Source organism: Trichosurus vulpecula, chromosome 3 (genome assembly GCF_011100635.1).
Source record: "Trichosurus vulpecula isolate mTriVul1 chromosome 3, mTriVul1.pri, whole genome shotgun sequence".
Taxonomy (NCBI): Eukaryota; Metazoa; Chordata; class Mammalia; order Diprotodontia; family Phalangeridae; genus Trichosurus; species Trichosurus vulpecula.
This window is the reverse complement of record NC_050575.1, coordinates 25,280,494-25,305,501: the sequence shown is the minus strand read 5'-3', so window position 1 is coordinate 25,305,501 and position 25,008 is coordinate 25,280,494. Positions and strand designations below refer to the sequence as shown.

General features: G+C 37.1%; 1 protein-coding gene across 9 annotated transcripts in view; it reads right to left on the bottom strand.

Annotated features, from left to right (window-relative positions):
- The window catches only part of RAPGEF6 (Rap guanine nucleotide exchange factor 6), a 236,387-nt gene that overhangs the window by 9,370 nt on the left and 202,009 nt on the right, over positions 1-25,008 (bottom strand). For 5 of the 9 annotated variants that reach the window (XM_036748842.1, XM_036748840.1, XM_036748839.1 and 2 more), the window contains 5 exons: positions 24,374-24,594; positions 20,775-20,966; positions 18,796-18,930; positions 1,517-1,745; positions 187-689 (listed from right to left, as the gene is read on the bottom strand). In XM_036748842.1, coding sequence (XP_036604737.1) covers positions 187-689; positions 1,517-1,745; positions 18,796-18,930; positions 20,775-20,966; positions 24,374-24,594 — 1,280 coding nt within the window. Of the gene's footprint in view, positions 1-186; positions 690-1,516; positions 1,746-16,412; positions 16,700-18,795; positions 18,931-20,774; positions 20,967-24,373; positions 24,595-25,008 lie in introns of those variants that run through there. The other 4 variants (XM_036748835.1, XM_036748836.1, XM_036748837.1 and 1 more) reach the window with 2 other exon arrangements.

The following is a 25,008-nucleotide window of genomic DNA, read 5'->3' as shown; positions in this document are numbered from 1 at the left end:
CAGCCACGCTGAGGGCTTTAACCATGCTTTTACATGCTTTCCCCCAACTGCTACGCAAGTCCTAAGGTACTTGTTTGTCAACATCCAGAGAGATGGATGGAGCCAAAATCTGCCAACATCATTTCCAAATCACTTAAGAGAAGGTGCTACAAAGATTTAAAAAAAAAAAAAAACCACACCACTTACCTATCAAGCCTTTTTCTGTACTGGACGTAACTGTTTTATATGTGGCATCAGTGCTGGGATGAGAGTCCAAAGCCTCCTCTGGCTCTGCAGTGGAATCTTCTACCACTCTTCTCTTTACTGTCCCATAGTTTGTCTCGTATGTGTCTGAGAGAGAGCTGGAGGAGGCCCAGCTCTGCCTCGACTGCACCCATTCTGTGCCATCTTTAGGCTGACTGTTCCTCTGAGAGTAGCCCTCTAAATACAAATAAGGTTCACAGTTTGTGGGTTCCACTTCAGCAATGGGGACATCCAAATGGGTGTGACGATAAGAATTTAAGAGGTCCCAGCTCTTCTGGTTCTGAATATTCTGGAAGTTGTCATGGGAACTACTTGAACATGAAGTCCAACTTCCACGGCCACTGTCAGCTGCTTCTATGGTGATGTGTTCATGAGAAATCTCCTCAGTGCTCACAGATGATGAAACAGCTAAACACTTAACTACAGAAGGCCTTGAGAGTGTCCATCTAAAGATGGAAACAATATACATGTGAACAATAAGTCTTGTTTTTCTGGTAAAAATAAAAACCTCTTTCCTTGTTTACTAGTTTAAAAAAATCTTTTCAAATGAACGTACCTACATTGGTGTTTAGCAGTGTGTCAAGTACAACTGTGCATGCTCATAAAAGTATGATTACTAAAATTGCAAACGATAAAAGATATCTCTAAATTTTCTAATGGCATTTAGTTTGAATATTAAAATAGAAAGAAATTTGAAGGAGAGCATCGCTGATCAAAATGGCACTCCTTAAAACTATGCATAAGGGTTGCCTTGAAAATCAGCATTAAAACATTTTTAAAATCAAATGAAAAAATGGGGCTTGTAATTGGTATATTCCTCCTCAATAAGTCAATGGAATAAAATTCTGGGTTGGTCTCTGTGATTATAGTATTCAGAGAGTATCACAGTTTGGACTATTTTAGAAATGTTAAAAAAATTACTGAGCAGTATTTAATTCTATTTTAATTAATTTGTCCTTTAAAAAACAACAACCAGATTTTAGAGATAATGCCAATACTGCATATCCAGTTTTATGCAGTGCATCTTTAACCTGTTTTGCTCATTTCAATAATCTGACTGTCCAAAGGCTAAGAACCTTTATACTGGATTGAAAAATATTTAACAGTGAAGAACTTTCACTTTCTTTCTTGTTCTTGTAAAACTCAAACAACATTTAGTTGACTGACCAACTGAGGACACTGAGTCAGCTTTGAAAATTACTGATGAATACATGACTTTGTCTGCTAGAGGTTCCCTGCCTCTTGCAGCCAACACATTATTAAAGCAGCTCACCCAATCACATGCTGGCTATGGTCAGCTGTCACTGGAGGGTGCTCCTTTCTTTCTACTGCTCCAACCGAATCCATGCCGCTAAGAGACTGGGGTAAGCATCGATCCTCCTGTAGAGCTGCAGACATTGAGTCAACAGAACAATTACTCACGATGCTGGACCTTGATGAAATCTCACTATGGCTTGAGTCTGAGAAGTTTTCGGATTTAGCTGATGGCATATGGGTATAACCTAAATGAGGAAAAAGAAATATTTATACTAGGGGCAGGGCCTAAGAAACAAAACAAGACTCCATTAATACTTAAAAAACAAAAGCAATACAGTGACAGCGTATTTACTACTTTGTTACAGAAGAGGAGGGAGAAAAATCTCAATTACTTCAAATGGTATTGTGGGGTGAACATTGTCAATTTTAATCTTATGTCAGTAGTGAAAATTCATGGTATAAGATGGCATTTATTAAAAAATAACCACTTTAAGACTTTAAAGTTGTGGGGTTGAAAAAAATCAATAGTGCTTATCCAAAGAAAAAAATCCTATATATTAGGCTGGTAGTACCTACACACAGATCAGAAGCAGCCTCAAGAGTGTAGTGAAAGTTACTTAAAGACATAAAAAATGGCATAAAACCATGGACAGGAGAAAATATTTGATTTTTCCAATAAAAACTCAGGAGGTGAAAAGCATAATCCACAACACATGCAAAAATGATCTGTTTAGATCTGAAAACAAAAATTCTATTCAAATTGATTATTCTTTATCAACTTTGCACCTAACTAAAATATGCCTTGTTAAAATAGGATCGAGACTAGAAGGGTCCCTTAAAGGGTCATTTAATCCAAGTGCCTATTTTATACCCGAGATCTCCTTAAGGCTGGAGAGCTACATTCAGTGTTTTTATCATATGTTTCTTTTTCATTTTTACAAGGTTATGTACCTTTTTATTTGTATGAAAATTACCTTATAAAATTATTCTGGATTTTATTTCTTGTCGTCACTCTAAATTTATGAGTATTCCTTTTCTATTCACAGTTAAATTTGCCACAAAATTGTATCCACTGGAAATTTAAAGTTTGCTATAAATATAATTGATAATATAATCTGAGGTCCTTTTTATAAAGCAATCTGTAAATATCTAAAGGATCTCAAGAGTTGGAAGGGAGCAAGAGGTCATCTAGCCCAAATTATAGCTGAATTCATTCAATGTTCATTCTCTTGAAAACATCTAAAAATGGGAAGAATCCATTACTACAGGAGGTAACCTATTCCATTTGGGTAAAGTTCTAATCGATAGCAAGTTTTTCTTCTCATTGAGCTGAAATCTGCCCATCTATTGCCCCTAGTTCTGCCTCCAGAATCAAGGAAAACAATCCTAATCCCTCTTCCACATAAAAGTCCTTCAATTACATGAAGACAGCTATGATGAGACAGCCTGACATAGTGAATCAAAGTCCTTGATCCAGAAGACCTGGGTTTGAAACTCATCTCTGAAACTTAGACCACAGACTGACTGCCTAGCTGCTCTGAAGCTATTTCTTCATGTGTAAAATGGGAGTGATACCTGTAGTATCACCTCATATGGCCATTATAAGATTTAAATAAGATGAGGTATGTAAAGCATTTTGAAACTTCAAAACTCTATCAAATGTCAACTACTATCACTACCACCATCATCATTACTATCCTGCCCCCTTCACCCTTCACATCTTAATGGACAACCCTCCTTTGGATGTTCTTCAGCTTGTCAAGACCTTCCTAAAAATATGTTACTCAGAATTCAATACATACTACATATGTTATGGCCAAGTCAAAGTCCAGTGTGACTATCTTGGCTCCAGTATTCTTAATATGGGCTTTCTCAATGTAGTTGTGGGGTCCCTATTGGGAAAAAGCCATAAAAACTTAAACTCTCTGAAAGGTGGAAGCCTGAATATGGTGAACTATTAAAAATCATAACTTAGATATTGACTACACTGAGTCATAACTTCAGATGGTATGACCTATGAAAGCCATAACAAGAATATCATGATTGGAACATGATCAATATACAAATTTATGTTTGGACATAAGATTGGCTTAATGCCCAACCTAATGACTAAGCAGAAAACAAAGAATATCCACCAGTCAGTAGTGATACACTCTCTAGCTCCTCCTCCCTTTGTCTGTCTTCTGTAATTACCACGGAGATTTTGGGGGTTCTTAGCAGGGATTCACTGGGGCTGCCCAGACCCTGTTTTATAAGAGATAATAATGATTGGTTAAACTACTATCTATAATCAATCTAGAGATATTTGGCCTCTCCCTTTGGTAGCAAAAAGAACATCCTGCAGTTATGGGGGAGGTAGAGGGTTCTCCAAGGAGGGGAATTCCGGACCTTACAATTGGCATAGCCAGCAGTATACCAATGGAATGCCAAGGCCGTACAGGATAGGCCGGGGGGAACCCCTGGATGGCCTCCATTGGGGAGGGGGGTGGCCCTGTCTTGGACACATGTGAACCATCACATATTTAGATAGGGGGATTCCCTGAACACACCAAAAGGCCTAGAGTCTCCTGTTGATGGAATTATGTTCCCTCAGGTTGGGAAAAGGAGAGAGACAAATAGTGGCAAGATGAGGTGGCCCCTTTTCAGATCATTAAAAAAAAAGTCTCTACCAAGTCCCTAGACTCAGAGGCTGAGAACAGAAAGTTGCTGGAAAAATTGCAGTTAGAAGAAACATGTAGAAATACTTGTTTGCCAGCTAGCCAGCTTAAAGGGAGTTAAGCATGTAGACAGGAAAGCAGTAAGGCATATAACTGTGAGAGAGTCTCTTTCTCTGTCTCTCCCTCCATCCCTGGCTGCGTGCAGCAGCCTGGGTAGGTGAACAGAAGAGAGAGAGTGAAATAGAAAATATACTCAGTGAAATGAAGATTATTTGAGTAGAATAATTAAACCCCTAAACATTCAAAACATATTCTTTCCCTCCCTCTACATTCCTGAACTGCGGCCAGGTTCCGGGGTATAAAAGGACAGACAAAAAAAAGGGGTAACAACGGAATCTTTTCCCCCAGAATGACAGATTCATTAAAAGAAGACGGTCACTTCACTGATTACAGAGAGATGGGCTTGGGGGCTGTTAATGAAATTTTCAAGGTGAAGAGAGGGAAGAGGCTGCACTTTGGAGTAGAACTGGCGCTTAACCTTTTCCTGGTTCACAAAAAGGGAAAAGGTTTGTGTGAATTAGGAATCAAAATGTAACTGAATTTGATTGCAATATGTAGTTAGAATTTAAGGAGTCTTACAAACTAAAATTAAGTAATGGTCAAATTTAAAATAACTTTTTTCAATTGGGTTGTGTGTTAAAATTGGAAACTTGACTGTAATGTATGTGTGTATGCAATATATGTATATGTATATATATACAATTACATACACACATATAAACATATATGTCCTATTCATAAGAAGTAATCATAGAAAGCTATGGGTAAATTGATAAACTATGGGTTCCTTCTGAGATTGTGGAACCAAGATTTGAACTAAATTAAAACATGCTCTCAAATGTAATAATTGGGGTAGACTGGGGTAATGTCAGATTGTCACTTTTACAATCTTTGACAGTAGATTGGCTGGAAATAGTGAACCCCATAATATGAAATGATTGGATTAAGTAGTATTTGTGTAAAATATAATACTACAGTCGGCATTAAAACCATAATCCCAGATTCTGTATAATAATATATGCAACACAGATACAGGTATCTGAATTCATTCTAGTCACATTTTAAGTGAAATATTGTCTCTAATTTGATGTTTAACATTAGTCAGAATTGGTTATGCTACTTGGCACTAAGACAAATTGTGAAAATGCATAGATCTGAAATGTGTTAGTTGTATGACCTTAAGCAAGTTACCTCAGTTTACTTCAGATAAGTATAAAGTGCCTAACACAATGCCTGGCAGAGGGCAGATACTATAAATGTTAACTATTATTATTAGTTCCTTAATTAGATGCGACCAGTATACAATGCCGATGGTGATGAGATGCCTGATTTTCTATGTAACTTTGAAATGCATTCAACAAACCTCAAGTCACCTGATTGGTAATGGATTGGTTTCAAATTTCAAATATGTATTTTTTTCAAATTGGTAAAGTTTTGTATCAGTTATGACAAGCAACTTTTTATTACTTAGATGTTACCGAAGTATAAACTGAAACCGAAAGGTGGTGGAAAATCTATTTAAACCAGTTATGTTATCAGCCCTACTAACCTTGTCTTATGTTTTGTAACTGCCATATAGAAAACTGGGTGCTTCTACCTTTGCCTGTAGTTAAAAAGAGGTTACAGCTGTAACTATTTGGCTATCATCACTTATGAAAATTCAAAGATTGTTAACTAAGTTATTTGGGAGCTGCTGTTTTAATGTTAAAACCTAAAACTAGTCATTGATTACTGTGTGGAGAGGAGGGGATAAGGTGAAAGCCTTATCCAGATTGGTTCTGTCCATTCAGAACGGTCCTCCTTGGGGTATAAGGGTATGCAGCAGGGTTAATCTATTCTCCTTTTGGTGGGGTCGGGGGTGGGATGTCAAAGAGCACAGCCCACAGCAGCTCTAAGGGCAGAAGAAGGTGGATACTCCCAACTCCCCTCCCCTAGGAAGACAGCCAAGGTCACCACTGACGTAGGGTCGTGTGGGGTGACTGGAGGCTCCATGTGCCAGTTACCACATAATGGGGTCCTAAAAATAAGCAAACCACAGATAACAGTGCAGAATGCATGATGCTACATGGGGACCCCGAAATACATCCTGGCAAGAGGTTGGCCATAGAAGTACATGAGGGAAACTCAGTCAGGACAAAACAAACTAAAGACTGAAAATAGGGGACTTGTCACCCAGAGAGTATGTGGTTTACATCAGTCTAAAGGAAGAATATCATGGGGTGGACAGGTAGGGGCATCAGGATAAGCCCCTTTTCTGGGGTCCCCACTGATTCCCCTTGTCACCAGCCCTGGGAAAAGAGCTTGTTTAGGTTATGGAGTTCCAAAACAAAGAACTTAGCTTGCTGAGGATTTGCAAGTTTGTATATAATATAAAAATGATTTCTAATAACTGGTTTTTACAACAGGACAAATTTAAACTTTAGAAAGAAAGAAAAACAAGTGAAAGATGTTAAGTGAAATCTTTTATATATGTGAGCCCTGGTAAATTTTTATTGCTTATTACAATGCCATGAGAATAAAAATTAATTCTATCTAGTACTAAGCTGGGAATTAGTTTAACGTGCCATTTGAGGTAAAAGCTCTTGGTACTGTAACTGATTTTATTTTTGAGGTTTGAATTTAAGTATAGTTGTCTGATAAATCATTAAGTCAGTAATCCACCATTCGAGAGAAATGCCACAAGCTACTCAGAGGGAATGTGCTCCTGAAATGTTACAGGTGGAGGTCTGCATCTGGATAGAAAACTAAACACGACAATCTTGGCATCTACCTAAGGTGGGATCCTTCTGGCTCAGCTTCCCCACTGTGTTCCTTTGAACAGGAATGTTTCCCACCCCGCTATTCCTGAGTCTGATGATGAGGTAAATTATTACTGTATGGTTGGTTGTTAAACTGTGGGTCTTACCTGAAATCAAACAGAGCTAAAGATGCTTATCCTGTCATATATGTGCACTTAGGCTTAAGTCTGAAGGACTGTGGTAGTTTGTCCTTCATTCTCAAAGAGGACCATGACATCAGGAAGATGATGCCATGACTTGCAACTGAATGAAATTTAAGTGAGGGAGGGCTGTGCAGTCAACCAGCTTCACTTTCTCCTCCAGAGCCATCTGGGTCCAGTCTCCAGATATAGATAAGAACAACTTGAGACGGCCCAGGATGAAGTGGGAAACCTTGGCCTTTTTAAGCTAAGGTCTTTCTGAGTTCTCCCTTTGCCTGGGACAGTGCCCATTCAGTGATTAGACCTGTTTACAGCTGTGTGGTTTATCCTTCATTCTTGAAGAGGAAGATGATGCCATGACTTGCAAATGAATTGACTCTTACCTGAAATCAAACAGCACAAAAGATGTTTTATCCTGTCACATATGTGCCATTAGGCTTAAGCCTGAAGGACCAGTTTGATGCTGGTATAATCATGTCTCTGCTTTTCCCTTTTATATCAAATTTCTATAATCAGAGCACATAGTCGGTAGAAGATATGAGCACAATGCAAGTATGTGAGATCTTGATGTTTTCGATCTGAACGCGTAAGTCATTCCATATCCCAAACAACTAGGCAAATTACTACTGAGGCTTGTCCTCTGCCTGCCTGCATAGTCATGTGAAAGATTAAGTCCCTGAAATAGCTCATCCTTTCTTAGTAATATAAGATACGAAATCAGAAACATCTTCAGTTTAATTTGGGGAAGAAAATTTCAATGCAATCAGTTTTCTTAGAGGGATGTAACTCATGGACTAATGTGGAAATAACACCTTTTGGTACTGCATGTCCTGTAGTACAAACATTTTATCACAGACAACTTATTGATATGTTTTGGAATTAATTATTTAAGTATCCTCCCAAGTCTTTTATTATAACTGGAATAAAGTCAGTCTCTTATAAGTAAATTCGTTTGTGTAACTATTGAACCCAAGGGTGGAAAGCTTCTGACTACAAGAGTGTTGTTACTTATGTCTTCATATACAGGACTGAATTCTCAATAGTGTCTGATCCTCCTAAAGCAATTGAAATCAGACTGGAAATTTTTGAGGAAACAAAAATCAGACAATCCTGCTACAATCAGATTCAGAGATTACAGTCAAATGTAAATTATTCTGGGGCAGCTAGGTGGTGCAGTGAGTAGAGCACCGGCCCTGGAGTCAGGAGAACCTGAGTTCAAATCCAGCCTCAGACACTTGACACATGTACTAGCTGTGTGACCTTGGGCAAGTCACTTAACCCCAATTGCCCTGCCAAAAAGCAAAAAAAAAAAAATGTAAATTATTCTAATGGGGCATGTAAAAACCTAACTTTTCTGAAGCTTCAAGCAAACTTTGGGTCCCATTTTGATGCCCCCTCCCCCATCCCCACAGGTCTATTGTTAAGACCAGAACTGTAAGGTTTGAGGTGGTTTCGGAGAAGGACAATTTGAGAAGCTGGACTAAGTTTTATTGAGATCTGTTTTGTAAAAGATTGTAGCGGGAACATCTGAAGAGTCTCTATAAGTAGCTTGGAACCAGAAAAACAATTCTACTGAAGAGTTGCCTCTGAGGACGTGTTCAAGATTGCTGCAAGAAAAGATGTTCCAGAGACCAGACAACTACATGGGATGTCTGGATTCCAAGATGAAATCTGCTAATTAAATGGACATTGGGGATGGGTTAATGATCATCATTGTACAAGTCTCCCCTTGACAAAAAGGGAGGAATTGAGAAAATCAAATTGTTCTGATCCCATTTTGTAACTGATTTTATTCTGTCACCCCCAATATGTTATAAAACTGCCCAAGCCATGTTTATCTGTTTCTGATCCTAGATCAGAAACTCAGCTGGCCTGTACTAAGTTAAGTTCAGAAATTCAGCAGCTCACCCATTAATCCCCAAATGCCATTGGCTCTTCCTTCACCTTCCAAGGTGTGGGATGGAAAAAAATTGTAATAATTGTGGTAATTTTATAATTGGTCATGTTGTTTTCCTATCTGTGCTTGTATTGCTTATGTGGTTTATGCATATAAATTAGAGCATGCTGGCTGTACCCAAAAAGGTCCTAAACACCCTAGGATAGAGCCACCCCAGGGACATTGCAGAAATATTTGGGAAGAATGTATGGGTGGCTTTTCAGGGTAGACTGTGGGGTCCTGATTGGGGAAAAGTCATAAAATATAGTAATAAGTGAAAAGCCATAAAAATTTAAACTCTGTGAAAGGTGGAAGCCTGAACATGGCGACCTGTTAAAAATCATAACTTAGATACTGAATACACCGAATCTTAAGTTAAGATAGTATGACCTATGAAAGCCATAACAAGAATGTTATGACTGGTACATGGTCAATGCACAAATTTATGCTTGGACATAATATTGGCTTAATACCCAAAGCTCATTAGTAAGCAGAAAACCAAAAATATCCACCAATCAGTAGTGATCCACTCTCTAGCTCCTCCTCCCTTTATCTGTTTTCTATAATTACCATGGGGATTTGGAGGTTCTTAGCAGGGATTCACTGAACTGTCTTGGCTGTGGCCCCAGACCGAAGATTTCCCCTGTTTTTTAAGTATGCATCATAATTGATTAAACTACTCTTAAAATCAATATGGAGATACTTGGCCCTCTTCTTCTGGTATTAAAAAAAAAAACACCCAATAGTTATGGGGGAGGTACAAGGTTCCTAAGTCTGGGGAATTCTAGACCTTATAGTAGCTTAAGATTACATTAGTTTTCCTGGCTGCTGCATCACACCATTAATACAGCTTGAAATTGGGGGCCATTAAAACACTAAACTCTTTTATATGAACTATTGTTGGACTATACCTGGCCCATATCCTGTATCTGTGAAGTAGATGTTTTTAACCCAACTGCAGAAAATTACATTTTTCTTGATTAAATGTCAACTTATTGCATTCAGCCCATCCTGTCATCTCTTTGAATCTTGTCATCCAAAATGTTGATTATCTCTCCCAATTCTGTATCATGTTCAAAATTTTATAGACAAATCATCTGTTTGTTTATCCAAGTCACTGGGGAAAATGTTAGATGACAGATCCCTGAAGTAACCCAATAGAGATCTCCTCAAAGCTGGCAATGAAAAGCAAGCTGTATGTAACAGAAGATATGAAGTTTCTAGTATTATCCTTTGCATGTGTGTATATGCATCTATATACACACATATACATGAATATGTATATATACACACATGCATACATACATATACACACATATGCCCATTTTACTTGATGTTTTAAAGTTCAATATTTTAAAAAATCAAAATTCTTAAAGCTGGCACTGTTTTTTTTAAATGTCTAGCTATTCAACCAGTTCTAAATCTAACTAGCTGTACTACTATCTATCTTACGTTTCTTTCTTGCCCACAAATAACACCTTGTTAGATTTTTTACTGAAGTCTATGTGAACAATGTCAACATCATTTCCCTGATCTAGTAATCCAGTTAAAAAAGGAAATTTAAGTGTGCCATGCCTTGTTTTTGATAGTCTTAGTGATCACTATTTCCTTTTCTAAACGCTCACAAATTAAGAAAACAGGGTACCTTTAGTAATGTAGTTGGTTTTTTCCCCAGAAAACTCAGTAAAGCCTAAATGTTTGCAGCTCCATGCTTTTCTCTTTTTTGAACATTAGTGCCACATCTGCCCTTCCTGTAGGCCCTTTCCTGTTCTTCGTAAGCTTTTAAAGATCAACAATAGTTCACTTCTGTTCCCCTGGCATCATTCTCCACTTTCTCTTCCTCTATTAAAGTCTACAACGAAGGGGTGGCATTATCCTTTCTAAAGCTAACCTCTTTGATACCCCTGATACCTCTTCTGTCCAACAGCAGACTGCCCCTATGCTCACATCCCTCTCTAATCTTCAGTCTCTCTCTCTCTCTACTGGCTCCTTCCCTACTGCCTACAGATTCAGGTCTCCCCACAAACCAAACCCTCACTTGATTCCACCACCCCCTCAAGCCATTGTCCTATACCTTTCTTCCCTTTCACAGTCAAAAGTCTTAGCTAAGGCTAAGCTTATTCATCAGTTCTACTTCCATCTCTCATTCAATTCTTGACCCTTTGCAATCTGACTTCTGTTAATTTCACATAACTAAAAAACGCTCCAGTCAAAGTAACCAGTCATTTCTTAATTACCAGATCCAATTCTCTGTTCTCAGGCCTCAATCTTTCTTGATCTCTCTGCAGCATTTAACATATTTGTTTTACCCTTTCCTCCTAGAAATTTTCTCCTATTTGGTTTCTGTATCACTGTCCCTTCTTGCTTCTCCCCTTACATATCTACACAGTCTTCAGTATCCTTTGCTGAATCATCATATATGTTCCTGTCCTTTTACTATAAGTATATCCTAAAGCTCTGTTCTGGTTCCTTTTCTTCATCTAAGTTAACTCTTTCTCTCTTTCTAGGTGATTTCATCTGCTCCTGTTAAATCAACTCTTATCTCTATGCAGATGATTCCCCATTCATTATATATCTAGCCTCAGTCTTTTCCCTGAGCCCTAGTTCCAAATATCTAACTGCTCACTGTAATTTCTGAAATGTATATCCTATAGGCATCTCAAATCTGACTTGTTCTAAACAGAATTCATTATCTTTTTTCCAACACCTACAGTGGATAGAGGTCTAAGCTTGGAGTTAGAAAGACCTAAATTCAAACCTGCATTCAGACAAGCTATATGAGACCTGAGGCAAGTCACGTAACCTGTTTGCCTCAGTTTCCAAAACTATAAAATGGGTTTAATAATAGCACCTACCTTGCATGGTTGTTATAAGGATTAAATAAGATAACATTTACACAAAGCACTTAGCACAGTGCGTGGCACATTTAATAAATGCTTGTTCTCTTCTCTCCCCTTCCAGTTATGCAATCGTATAATCATACAGCCATTCTCAATTCCTTACTCTCCTTTGTCCCCTACCCCTACCCGCATAACTAATAACTTGATACCTCCACAACATCTAATGCGTATTGTTTTTTCTCTTTCCACCTGACAACCACCCTTTTTAGGTCCTCACTGCCCTTTCACTTGAGCCTCCTAATTGATCTCCCTGCCTCAAGTCTCCCTCCTCCGCCATCCATCATCCACAGAGCTGCCTAAAGTGATATTCCTAAAGCACAGATAGGACCATATCATAAGAAAGCTCAGTGCCTCCCTTTTGGCTTTACGATAAAATGTAAATTCTTTTGTTTGGCATTTAGAACCCTTCATAATTTGGCTCCAATCTGCCTTTCCAAGCTTATAACAAACACTCTCTTAAACACATTCTACATTCCAGTCAAAAAAAGGCTTCTTTGTAGTTCTTCACATTCCATCTCTCATCTCCACGTCTTAAATGCAAACTTCCTCCTCAGGAGATCTCCAAGGCCATCTTCTTTATGAAGGCTTTCTAAATCTCCCCCAGCTACTAGCGTTTCACCCCAACCATAACCTTATCATTTTCACTTTGTATATTTTTTTTGTACTTTTATCTACTCTATATGTTGTTGTTAGCCCCTCCCCTACCACTACAGAATGTAAACTCCTGAGGGCATGGACTGTTTTGTTTTTGTCTTTGCATCCCTGATGCTTGGTACATGGTAGGCACTTAATCACTTAATAAAAGCCATTTGACTGACTGCTTCTTTCTGTACTCTGCAATGTAGTTTGTTCAGGCCTGATGATGGACATGTTGAAGCTAACTAGGTGTTCTCTTACCATCCCTTCACTTATCCGAAGTTTTACTTACATATTAATCAAATTTTTGCTATCCTTAGTCCAAATATTCTCTTTGATACTAGTTCAATAATCAAATTCTGTGTTGTCAAGTAGCACAGGTCACATTTACATGATCACAAACACCAGCCATCCCAGGATAAGTCTTTAATCTCCATTTCCCTCAGCAGATGTGTCTGTATTTAGACTAGCATGAAAAGGGAGGAGGCTTAAGTTTGGGTAAAGTCAGTCAACAAAAAGTCAAGAACACATTAATCAAGGGTCATGTCCCCAGGGGAATAAAAATGGCAATGCCAACAATCCAGCATACTCCATAAACAAATTTGGATTTCATGTGCTAAGAAGCTTACATTATTATAACATCTATCAGAGGTACGTGAGCATTCAACCAAAAACAAAACAAAATAAAAATAACCACAAACCCCCAAAAAACTGGTCATTCAATTTTTCAAAAAAAACTATTAAATTCTATTTATTCCCCCATATTTTTGGATGGCTTTGCTAGCCTTTAGTTCATTTTCTTGAGTCAGCGTGGGTTTTTAGCATGGGGAGGGGAGTATGGCCAGCTAAAATGAATCTTTAGCAGACATTTCAAAATGAAAGTAGTGTCCACCTACTCTCTCCATTCATGAATATATCATTTAGAAAGAAAAAAAGTAGGCGTTCTTATGTAAATGTCTAACAAATCTTAAAAAGGGATCTCAGCAAAGAGCACTACCTTATAAATGGAAAAACTTTTCCCAAGAGGGTTTTTTACTCTCTTGAGGTCCGGTTAAAAACCATAAAGTCTTCTCTAGGACAAATGGTCTGCACATGAATAATTCTCATTCCTCTATGAGGATTCATTCAATGAAAGAAACAATCTATCAGTTTGGAGAAGTTCAGGTCACCCATATAAAAACAGATACTTTAATAGGATATGGAGCTTTCTTTAATTGCTGTGCAACTGCCATCATGCACTGAGAGAGAAAAAAACCCAACAATAACAAACAATACCAGCAATATCAATTATGACCAAAATATCGATGGCCAATCACCTTGAATGTGTGTGCTGTACTCACAAAGAGGAATGAGCCACACTATGATGAGATCTAGGTAAATATGTTTTCAATTAGTAGAAAAGAAATTCAAAGTACAGGCCCTGGACAAAGCGAGCCAGCAGCAACCTCTCATTGTGCAAAGAACCGCACTCTTATATACTGAATGACGTGAGACTTAATTTCTAAAAAACCTGACAGGGCTGTAGTTACCAAAAAAACCAAAAAAACAAAAAAGAAACCCCAAAAAGTCTTCAAAAAACTGTATGTGATCTACTATTATTATAGATTCATCATATACACAATTAATATTTAACTTGGATAATTAAGTATCCTAAAATCAATGATGACAAAAATTAAACCCCTGGTTGTCAAGCCACAAGTCCAAATCAAATAAGCCTATATAAAATTACTTGAGCTACTGTGACAATTATCTTCAAATTCAAATGTGGATAAGGAGGGCTACTACTTATCTTTTTTCCCCAGGAATCATTTTGATTATTACATCCATGGAGATTTTACCTCAGAATCAACAGATCAAAGGTATGCTGGTTTGGGTTCTAAAGTCATTATAATCATTACGAACCCTACATGAAAAGAATGGGAAATGTTTGTGAAATGATCATTTAGAAATAATGCCTCAAAATAGTTCAAAGAAAGAACCCCCTTCACCCTACGATTCTTCCTTACAACATCACTTCCTTTACCAGTGAGATTTAATGCCATCCTTAGGACGAGGACACGCAGTGTCATTCTTGTTCTCCCAAGTTTGGGGAACATTTTCTACAGATCACAGATCAAAGTTATCTACTAATCCTAACTAATTATGACATATGAAATTTTAATATAAAATTGATTTAATCCTCTAATTGTCTATACTATGAAACCAGAAGAAATAATGACCTCAGATCTCTCATGGAACAATACAGACGTGAACAAAGTGGACTAGCTAGGAGATCTAAATTCTAAGCTTGGCTCTGAAAACCAGAATAAATCACAGCTTCTCTGGGCTTATTTCCTTAGAGGTTGCGATACATGATTTCAAAGGTTCCTTCTAGCTTTGTAATACTACGAAACTTAAGAATTTACCTAAGATTAATCCAAAGTTAAACATATTCTTTTCCATTTGTTCTCACAATAACCCTATGAAGCAGAAGCATCTAATATTAAAGAGAGAGAAAAAAAAGTAGTAAAGGAAAGCAATTATTACTTTAAAATGTGATCCACCAGGCAAGTGAGCAAGGAACAAAAAGTAGTTACAATCATAAAACACTAGAGCTAGAAGACATTAGAAATCATCCAGTTCAAATTCCTCATTTCAAAATTGGAAACTGAAGCCCAGATTAGAAATTACCCGTCCAGGGACAATGGCATAATCAGAATTAGAATCCAGATCTTCTGGTTAACTGATCCAAGGTTCCTTCCACTGTACCAGGCTGCTTTCCCTTAAGTTAACTGATTGCCAGGAAAGAACTAAATGACCTCTTTAGGACTTACCCTGAAAAAAAATCTTTTTTCTTGAAGCTATAGACAATCCTAGTGCTTGGGTGAGATTATAGAACTCCAGACAAAGGAACTGTATCATTATGCTCTTCACTGTATAGTACTAAAGACATTCTTTACTTATGAGGTCCTCTTTAATCACATGAAATTTTTATCTATTGAACTATAGCTGTATCAATGATACTCAAATAAAGGGCACAAGAGTGAAGACTCGGTTCATCTACCTCTTCTTGAAAGCAAGTATCTATTTTTTCTAATTGGTCCCCAAAATAGCTCATTTTAAACAAGTAATCATCATCTGGTTAGTCCGAAGGAAATATGACCATAAACAAAATCAAAGTGGAAAATGTTTGCTAATCATAACACTAATATTTGGAAGCTTATTCTATAAGGAAGGAACTTAGTTTTCTGAAAACCAAGTGTCTTTAGAGTTCCTGCCCAATATCCTACCCCAATTCAGTTGCTGCCAGTAGGAAATAATATAAAAAGTTTTCCAAAGTAAGTATTATCTCAATATATTAATATGTAAAACTATGGCATTTTAATTCCACACTGTTTTATTTTTTTTAATTGCTACAGAAATTCTAACCTTAGCACTAACATGGACTAATTAATGAAATACTCACAAATGCAATTTTACCAGTCTCTTTGCCTAGACCTTCTTTGTGAATAGACAAAGAATGTAAACTACTAAGAATTTACATTCACATTAATAATAAAACAAATTCAATGCTAACATAAAATATAATATTTTTAAATCCCATCTTAGAGTGTCCTCCTTCTTTTAAGATTGAGCTGCAGACATAAACAGTTGAGACTGCTCCTGGTGCAGAGGCTAGCTGTGTCGGAGATGTCCCTTTCTTTTTCATCCCTGATGAAATATCCTTCAATAGCCTTTTCCTTTCCAGAGCTCTCTGTGTCTTGAATGGAATCTGCAGTCACTGTTAATCTTTTAATCACTAGACTCTACCTCGATAGGGTCCTTTCCCTAAATCTTCTAAATGCTGAAGTTATTCTCTTCCTGGTTGGGCTGTCATAATCTGTCCTGTTTCTAGTTTCCTCAGTGGCCTTCTCAATTCTGTCTGTTGTTCTGGCTGTACTGCCAGTAATCTGAAGGATTTTCTTTTGCAAGTAAACCCCACCTATTCCGCAGTTTCGAGGGCCACTGGTCTTGGTGCTGGTCTCACTGGTAAGGCATGAGGAGGACTCATAAAGGTGCAGCTGGCTGTCATGGTCAGATCTGATATTGCCAACTAGAAGGAAATATGCAAAAACTCTCACTTTTTCAATTGAATTTATCTGACACCTATGAAGTACTATCATTTTTATTAAAGCTTAACACTAGATGAAGAATCAAGTTAGCAATCTACTGTTACCAAAGTACTAGAGATATTGCATTACTTATGCAATTTTACTAAAATATAGCCCCAAGTCAGTGCAATGCATAAGAAAAAAAATACCTTGACTAAAATAAGTTGGTACTTTTTTTGTTGTTAAAAGCAAGTTAAACTATGGCAACCACTTAGAAAACAAAAAGATTCTCAAGAAACCAGAAGAAAATTGATTTCAATTAATTTTATAATTATAATTGTTATTAATAAATCATACATCACAAGAGAAGTACCTCTTGAAAACTTCAGTGAAAATCATTTGACAAGGACCCTTAAGTAAAACCTCAGAGAAACTTTTCACATACATTTATAGTCCTCTTAAATTGGGTCTGGGGAATAATCAAATAACAATAGGTTCTTGCTGTTATTTCTTTAAAATTACTTTTGGAAAAAAAACTGAGAAGAGATTCTCAAAAGTAATCATTTACTGTGTGGACAATCATACCACCCAACAGGACCAAATTCTGTACATCGATATAAAAAGTGAAACTAATCTTTGGTTGGAAATTAGTTTTGTGGAAGTGACAGAATATGATTATATTAGATTTACATTAAGGAGTTAGCTCAAAATAATCTCTTCACATCTCCATGAGGTTAAACACAATCTTGAAATGTTCATGCCCATCTATAAAAATCATACTCAACTACAGATCACTGAAAGTTATGTGAAATAAATTCAGAGTCAGGTTCTGAGCACCATAATGGTGAAGAGTGGGGTTTTCCACAAGGGAGAAGAGAAAAGTAAGTACTTCTTTTATCTTCCATTTCCTATGACTATGCCTTAGGTCACAGTCAGGGTGATATTGCTACTGGTTTGTTTTGGGTTTTCTTTGTAAACCAATTTATTTTTTTTTATACGCTTAAAAACATTCTTCTGAGGAGAGGTCTGTAAGTTTCAATACCAAAGGCATTTTTAAAACAAAAAAGGTTAAGAACCACTCCACTAGACCAAGTTCTCTTCAAAAAATTGTCCCAGAGTGGTCACAGCCTACTAGGTGAGGAGAAACTTAAGAGCAAGACCCCCAATATCTCTAAGATAAAATGAAACAAAAAAGCAACAGATATTTATATTGTACCATGATCCTATTTTACAGAAAAAGTGCTTGGACCTTTCATTGACAGGGTTTATTGGATGACTTTCAATACCCATGGGCAGCTCCTTTGCCTAAGTATATATAAACATCGTGTGTCTAGAGGGGCTGGAGCAAGAGTCACAGGTATGTGATGCACACACACACGTATGCATACACACACAGATAATGTCATTTACAATCCAATGAATGCAGTTCATATTAGAAACCACCAACTCTCAATTATTAAGATGAACAATAAAAAGGCTCTGCTCAGACTATTCAAAATTGTTATAAGTCAAAAGAATGTCAATTAACCAATAACTTTTTGTGTTTAAGACTGAAGATTCAGCAGTTATTGAACTTGTACATGTTTGTGAATATACTTATCAATACTGGTGTTATTTTAAATTTTGTAAACTAATTTAACACTTTAAAGTGGGAGATAGCTAAAAATCAACTTATTGCTTTTATTTCTAATTTTGTAGTAATCTAAAAACATAATTTTATTAGTGAAAGTACTATTCTTATTTCTCTAGAATGAAGTGTTTATAAGTAATTCAATATAATAATGTGATTGACAAAAGCATCAAGCAATAATATGTATCAAAATAACCAGAAGTTTGGGCTGCATTCTCTTATTTCAATTAGGTTGTGAATGCTCAAAATTAGGACTTTTTTGGGGGGATGTTGGGGGGTGGGAAGTTATAGTAATGAAACTTAAGGATTTTTTTTGACATTTTAGGCTTAATATAAACAAGCATAAGATTTAACCTTTAATATTAGAAGCTGTAAACCTGTGAGCATCAATTCCTCTTACTGGAACAGTTCTAGGGGAAAATATGTTTGAGGTTTATTAAAAGATGTATTTCATGAGATTCTGCCTACCTTTGCGAGGGGAACCTTGAGGAGATGCAGGAGGGCTAGAATGCAAAGATGATGCCATTGATAAAGTATCTTCTGCTAGTTTCTTACCACTCACTTCTTCAGACATTCCTAACATTTTCTGTGATGCACTTGTACCTAAAATGAAAATGAAAGAATGACACGAGTAAAACTACCCAGTTTTTATTTTTGATATTTATCTGAATAACTAAAGCCATCATGCAGAATGACTATTACAGTCAAGTGAAACGTGTAAACGACAAAGGGCACGGAATGGTCTGGCAATGGCATACACAGGCTTTCATCTCTACGCTTCCAATTCAAATTCAGTCTAGGTCAGCAATGACCACAACTTGGCAACTTTTTCTTTTCCAGTAACCCAAGGGAAAGAAATTTCGTAACCTGAGAACAATATCCAATGACTCACAAGCAAGACAACCACCCCCACACGCTGCACTCCCCACAAACGTGTCGCTATCCCAATAGCAAGGTTCTAGTTCTCCTCTTCCCTCTAGCAGTGCACGGATAGATATGCTAGTGGGAAAGTATGGGAAACTCTGCCCTGAAACTACCTGTAATGTTATTTTCTATGGATGAATAAAAGAGGCGAGAGAGTTGTCAGTGAAGCCCCTTTCATAAGCACTAAATTCATAGTGAAGGAAAAAATTAAACAACAAAAAATAAATTTACAGAAAATTAGCACATAGCTGGCAGACAGTGAAAGGGTAGTGAGGACACATTCCCTTTCCCTATTCCTCAGAGTACCCTAAGGGGAGAAAGAAAGGAGCGAATATATAATATTAGCATTCCTTACTCAATTTCCAAGTGGAAAAGCTCTGGAAATGCAGTGGAGGTTCCATTTATCACAGCAGGAAATGTCATAGGATCAGGACAGGTTGTCTGCCCTCTGTTTTAAACTCCAATGTGGATCACAGACTTAGGGAAAAGAAGGGGCTTGAAGATCAAAAGTTCCAGAAAGATTAAGTAACCTAAATATAAGGGGCTGAGCCCGAGTTTGACCCAGGTCCTCTAATTCCAAAGTCCAAACTCTCTCCACTAGATATCCTGTTACTTCCCTATTACTCTTTTCTCATATCTAGTTAGCAGGAAGTGATTAGTGTTTTAGGATTTGAAATTACACAGGAGTAAAATTAAGTGAACATACTTAGATGTATTCATGTCAAAAAAGATCACTCTATTCTGTGCTTCGTTACCATATAAACTTGTCACATTATTTTACTACCTGACTCTCTACGCTCCCCACTTAGTAGCTGTGGGAAGCAGTATGAGAACGATGACCAGAAATAAGCCAAAGTACAGATCTAGTGAGTACAGCCCATTCTTTAAAAACACACGTGCTTCCACATTTCAATCAAATCAGTTCACAAGATGTAGAGCTAGAAGGGACCACAGGTCATCCAGTCTCTCTGATATTTCCCTCTTATTTGACAAATGAAGAAACGAAGGTCCTGAGAAAGGGGAAGGTAACTTTTTCATCTCATTTGAACTGCTTTTATTAGGATTCAATAAATCAAGCTCCTGACTCTTAACCCAAGTAGATGAGAATGGCAAGCATTCAGTACTAGGCATGCATTAAGAATTTAATCAATGTATAAACTGTTAACACAATAATTTATTCTTTGCATTTAGAGCAGATACAGGTATAACGATGGTAAATCATTGCTGTGTAAGTAGTTTCGGCTCATTAGTATTTTACTGATTTTTAGATTTACAAGGACTTCAATTTCTGAGTTAGAGTGCTGAAAGTTTCAAAGATATAGTATGAAGGAAAGTAAAAGCTTTCATTAAGCATCATCTAAAAGGCATACAGTAGATTTGTTCTACTCAGTGAAATAAAACTAATCCACAAATTATACTACCACTGAAATTAAAAGTTCAGATAGGTCATTTTTAGCATCTAAGTAAACAGTAGCTTACCCTCTCAGATTTAAGGGATGTCAGTGTTAACTATGTATACTCACCAAATGCAATGTGGTCTTTTGTTGGACCCTTTTTCCTGATAGGGTACAAATTAACAGCAGGAACTTGAAGTACTTGGCTCACTCTGTTTGGCTGATGCAGATGGGCTTTTGTGATTTGACCAACTGACCTCAAGGGTACTGGAGACATTTCTGATGATTTTGTTGACCGTCTTTCACTTAAATTCTTGGTCACTGTTATGGGTAAATGGAAAGTAAGTCACCTTGTATTCTATTCTATAAGATTATTATATTCCTACTTCAGAAAATAACTACTTTTAAATGGTTTGTATTTTGTAACAAATAGGAGTAGAATCACAGAATCTCAAAGTTGGAAGTAGCCTCAGAGGCCACAAAGTCCAACTTGAAAAAAAAAATCCCCTCTATAACAGTTAGTAGGTTAATAAGGCAGAAGCATTCCCCACGTGATACTGTAGTCTGGAGCTATGAAAACATGCTATTAGATGATACAATGTAACAGGAAACTTTGGTCCATATTCAGACCTTATTTGCATCTTAGGTTATCATTATATTATAAAAAGCTTGAGTTTTAACTCATTAACAACGTTATTTCAAAGTGCTATTGGTTGGGCAATATTATGAAGGCTATATTTGTAGGTTGACTCAAAAAGAGTTTAACTTAAAAATATAAAATAAAATATAGCTTCATTTTTTCATATTTTTTTTCCAGGAATCATTACATACACAAAGTACTTTATGGAATTTTTGTGTAATATTTTAAAATTGTGATTAAAGTTGAAAAATATGAAATGTACAAGTTTCACTATCTTCATCATTCCAATACAGGGAAAATAATCCATCCATACAATGTCTATAGTTCAGGTAATTTTAATAAAGATTCATCTTCAGGATAATCTATACTTCCTTTCTTTACCTTATATCAAATGCCAAACCAACAGCACTGATGGTTAGCGTAGCACTGGTCACAATATGCTATGACAAGATATGAATTACAAGAACTATGCTATACTTTCAGAGGCAAATTGCTTTCAAGGTATGTGTACTGCTTTTTATAGCAGCAAAAAACTGGGGAGATTGAGTGCCCATCCCCTAAGGAATGTTTTAACAAACTGTGGCATATGAATATAATTTTATTCTTCACATGACTATGATGAATTCAGAGCACGGGAAAACGTGTATGAACTGAGACAAAATGAGGAACCAGGATCAAAAAAGTATACAATATGACTATAATAATTTAAATGAAAAGAACGCTAAAACGCTAAAAAATACAAAAATTCAGATTCAATGCAATGACCAATACTGGTTAAAAAGCAAATGGTTTCCTCCTCTCGGTAAAGAGGCAATAGAATCTACTAAGAGATTTCAGATGCAGACATGTGATGGTTTTTTTCTTTGTTAAAATGAATGGCTCCATGGGGTAGGGTGAAGTAGAGTGTGGTTGGGAAGTAGTATTGAGAAGTGACTGTAGTATTAAATCAATAAATCAAAATTTATTGTGTGCCAAGCAGGTAGCTAAGTGGTACAGTGGATAGAGTGCCAGGCCTGAAGTCAGGAAGACATCTTCCTGAGTTCAAATCCAGTCTCAGACACTTACTAGCTGTGTTACGACACTTACTAGCTGTGTTACCCTAAGCAAGTCACTTAACACTATTTGCCTCAGTTTCCTAATCTGCAAAATGAACTGGAGAAGGAAACAGTAAACCACTCCAGTATCTTTGACAAGAAGAGCTCAAATGAGTTCATGAAGAGGTGGACACAACTGAAAATGATTTAACAACAAAAAAATGTGCCAAGCACTGTACTAAGTGCTGGGAATACAAAGAGAGGCAAAAGATTTTCCTCAAGACAAAAAGCATCAATAAAACTTTTTTTTTTAAAGAAGAATAAGAAAAGGACATTTCTTCTTTGCTCCAGGCCTTTTGCAATTGTTTTTTAAAAAGAGTCTATGTGTTGCTACAGGCTACAAAAGCAAAACTAGTGTGGTAAGTTTATCCTTCAAAATTTTGCCTACCTAATCACGTGATGGTCTTGATGGTACATGCTTACAATATTCAAGAATTACTTCCTTATGTTTTTCAACATAATTAAAACCTCCCTAAACAAAACAAAAAAAAAAAGGAAAAAGAAAAAGAAACCCTTTTCCTCAACAGAACTGCCATTCTGCTATAAAAGACAAATAATTCAGCTTGGAATATTCTGCTTTATTTGCTGGGGTCAATTCAACTGTTTAGAGATAGGCTACGAAAACCACCACTGATGCCAGCAATTAGAAAGCTATAGGCCAGGGAAATTTTTAAAAGAGTTGTCATGAATCCCAAAGTAGTGCCTCCTTCTATTCTTAATTTTGGAAAATCCTGATTGCCTAATTTAAATCTTAAGATTCTCTTTCTTCCTTACCAATACTGATCAACTCATTACTTTATTGTCATACCCATATTTTACTTACATCTCCAAGATTTGAGACTTTATTCATGAGAAAACTGAAGAGGCTAATTGTAAAGTGACTTGACCATGGTCATGGTCATATAGCTAATATGTGTCAAGCAGTATTTATTGCAAGTCTTCCTGACTTCAAGTCCAGGTCCCCATCCACTATATCATGTATAGGATGTTCCCTTTATGTGAATCTTGCTAACAAATGTAATTCAGCTTGTTAAAATGTTGTGAAAAACAGTTATTTGTTACATTTTTCATTTAGATGTTTAGTAGGTACCCTGTACATATTTTTTGTGTTTCAGTTTCCTTTTTCCTTGGAAGACAACTTTAGCCATATTCGTCGGTAACTTCTGACCCAGGGATCCCTCCTGATGAAGGGCTCCTCCCAGAATCTCCTTTTAAGATGGGTGTCCATGCCAGCCATCCTTTTATTAACCATCCAGTGTTGCACTACTCTGGATTTCTCCATCATACCAGGTACCAGGTACTTTCTCTCCTCACCCTTACACCCACACCTTTTCAGTTTTCTTTTATGTGTTGTCTCCCTTCTTGGCATGCATGCTCCCGAAAGGCAGGGGCTTCTCCCTTTTTGTTTGCATTTGTATTCTCAGTGCTTAGCACAGTGCCTGTGCTTCATAAATGCTTACTGACTGACATCTATAAAACAAGGGGGCTGGACTCAATGACACACCTACACACACCCCACTATACAATTTCCCCCTCAATGCTCCAGGATTAAACTGGGAGTTGGAAGAACAATGGCTACAGGAATCATAACACTGTCCAACTGCAGAACGACCAAATGAAACTACTGTTCCAAGTTTCTGCCGGTTCAAAAAAGAAGTCACGCAGTAAGCTACATGGAAGAAATAATGTACATATATAATGTACAATAATGCACATAAAGAAAATGTGCAATAAACACCTACTGGAGAAAAATAATTTTTCAATGTTCTTCCCCCCACCCCCTCACTCCAAACTGTTAAATATAGTTAAGGGCACAAAGTCTTCTCAATCACTAACAAGGTCCTTTTGGCATTTTTCAGAGTACCTCAAAAACAAATCATCATGGCATGGCTTACGTGGAATACCATTCTTAGCTGTCAAGTCAGTGGAGTAAAGGTCCTTCTTCCCTTTGTTCTAGTGCTACCGAAACATACAAAGCAGGCATTGCTACTCACAAGTATTATATGCAGGCTCCCACTGTAGGGACATCATCTGGAACTTTTCCTCATCGGTTTCCACGTTAAGGTTGGCGAGATACTGCTTCACTTTCCTGGCCATCTGAGCATCCTCATACAACTTCTTGGCATTCAGCAGTGAGCTTCGGCGGGCCCGTTTTTTGTGAGCACCTCCCTGAACGTCCAGCATGTTTGAATTTGTGCTGCCCTGACTCAATGACCTACAGAAAGATAACAGATGAAAAATAGTTTTTTTGATGAACTTTCTAAGTGAGAGATCAGTCTAAGATGCTGGCACAGATTAATTCAATCTCTTCAGTTAATGCTATTGCATGCTGATGCTAATGAGTTAAAGGGTGAATAGCATTAATATTATAACAAATTTCTTAAAATGGCTGGATGATGTGGCATTGTTCTGAATTAAGAAAAAGGTTATACAGAAAAATGCAGGATTCACAAAAACGAGGTAAAAATTAGCTATGAATGAGGTAATGTGTTTCTGACTGTGTCTATCCTGTGACTTTGGCACAGGTGCTAGAAGGCAGCAGGACAGGCCACTTCAACTGACACCTCCACCTCACGTTACCCCCCTAGCCTAGATCTAGATGGCACAATTTCTAGGAAGTTAGGCTAAA